The sequence below is a fragment of the Cyprinodon variegatus genome, unplaced genomic scaffold (genome assembly GCF_000732505.1).
Source record: "Cyprinodon variegatus isolate N-32 unplaced genomic scaffold, C_variegatus-1.0 Scaffold907, whole genome shotgun sequence".
NCBI lineage: Eukaryota > Metazoa > Chordata > Actinopteri > Cyprinodontiformes > Cyprinodontidae > Cyprinodon > Cyprinodon variegatus.
Genome location: NW_015151360.1, coordinates 90,437 through 92,409, shown reverse-complemented (window position 1 = coordinate 92,409; position 1,973 = coordinate 90,437). Strand labels below are relative to the sequence as shown.

At 34.5% G+C, this 1,973-nt stretch overlaps 1 protein-coding gene across 1 annotated transcript in view; it reads left to right on the top strand.

The window, feature by feature from the left end:
- Positions 1-1,817, top strand: part of LOC107099781 — a 4,674-nt gene extending 2,857 nt beyond the window's left edge. The window contains exon 2 of the mRNA XM_015398042.1: positions 1,088-1,817. Within this exon, the coding sequence (XP_015253528.1) occupies positions 1,088-1,503 (416 nt within the window). The 3' untranslated portion in view covers positions 1,504-1,817. The remainder of the gene's footprint in view (positions 1-1,087) is intronic.
- Positions 1,818-1,973: the final 156 nt, after the last annotated feature.

The following is a 1,973-nucleotide window of genomic DNA, read 5'->3' as shown; positions in this document are numbered from 1 at the left end:
ATAAGAAGAATAAAGTTGTAATATTATGAGAATAAAGTGATTAAATTACGAGAATAAAGTCGTAAAATTATAAGAATAAAGTCATAAAATAAGAAGAATAAAGTTGTAATATTATGAGAATAAAGTCATTAAATTACGAGGATAAAGTCGTAAAATTATAAGAATATTGTCATAACATTACAAGAATAAAGTCGCAATGAGAATAAAGTCGTAATATCATGAGAATAAAGTTATAAAATTACGAGAATAAAGTCATAAAATTACAGAATAAAGTTATAAAATTATAAGAATAAAATCATAAAATTACAAGAATAAAGTCGCAACGAGAATAAAGTCATAATAATATTAGAATAAAGTCATAAAATAAGAAGAATAAAGTTGTAAAATTATAAGAATAAAGTTGTAATATTACAAGAATAAAGTCATTAAATTACGAGAATAAAGTCGTTAAATTATAAGAATAAAGTCATAATATTACAAGAATAAAGTTAAAGGTTGTGAAGAGAACAGGATCTGGAAAGTGCGATTTGAAAAGAATGAAATACTTAACACTGAAAAAGAATTATTTTGTAAAAATAAAGGTTAACAAAACAGCAAAGCTCCTCTCAAAATTCAAAATTAAGATTTTTTTTTTCAAAGTTCCATTTCTTGAAAACACTTCTTGAAATTTCCGTAACTTTTTCTTTACTTGCAATAATGATGAAACAAAATTCACTCCATAAGAAAGTTCTTTTCAGCACCACTTTCTAAATCAGAATAAGTCCTTTTTTCTTGGAATAAGTGAATTTCTTCTTAATTTGAGGATGTGAGAGAGACTCTTTGCCGATGGAACAAGACGATTTAAACTTAAAAGAAGAAAACTATTGCATTTTCTTATTTTGCATTGTCTTATTTTAAGTGAATATTATGCAGTTATCACATTTTAAGAGTAAAAACACTCATTCCATTTGCCAATCATCTTATTTACGTCCTCAAATTAAGGATGAATAGACTTAATTTAAGAAATGTTGACTTATTTCTAGATAGATTAAGAGACAGAGTTAGAATAAAGCATATAATCCAGTGTTTCACCGTTCTGATCACCCAGGTCCACTTCATGCTCCTCCAGGATGGATCTGGTTCAACATCAGCAGCCTGAAACCTTCCATGCTGGCCGCAGAGCTGGTTCTGTACAGGAAGACCCTCCATTCCCGCCCGCTCAGCGTGACCGTGAACCTGCACAGCATCATCGCCTCAGCGGATCACCTGAAGGAGATTCCTGCTCTGGAAGAGAGGCAGCTGATGCTGCACCGGAGGCCCTCGTCTGAGTATGACGTGTTTGACGTCTCGGCTGTTTTAGCCGCGCAGCCTTTGGAGCTGGCGGGTTTCCAGCTGAGATATAAAGATGAGAGTGGGAGTCTGGTCCTCCATGACGCACTGACTCAGAGTCTTTACAGTCTGAACAGAGGCTCTCTGCAGGAACCCTTACTGGTTCTTTACGAAGCGAATCCTCTTCAATTTTAGCTCCATCACCCTGATCTGTTGGAAGGAGAGCCGGAACCTCCAATTCAAAGCTCATTAATGTTTCCAAAGACAAATTCCTTTAAAAAAGCTCCAGTTTCTTTGCTCCAGTAACAGATGAACTGAGTTTCTGTTCAGGATGATTTGCTTCTAGTGTTCTCATGGAGGCAGGGGCGGATTTACCATTTGGCAATACTAGGCAGTTGCATAGGGCCCCAAGTCCCCAACTCCTTTTACATGCATGGTTAATACAGCTATTACTTATTTGTGCACATTAATTATGTTTTTGATGAAAATCTTTTCGTCAAAACGCAATCAGGATGCTTATAATATTAAGTGTCTAGAGCTGTTTTAAACCAAATTTATTTTTGTATTCACTCATAAAAATGACAAAATAAATCTAAGTCTAAAGTGCGTCCACCATATTGGATCAGTCCATTTGCTGCACATGTTCAGAAAGGTCCAAACAGACA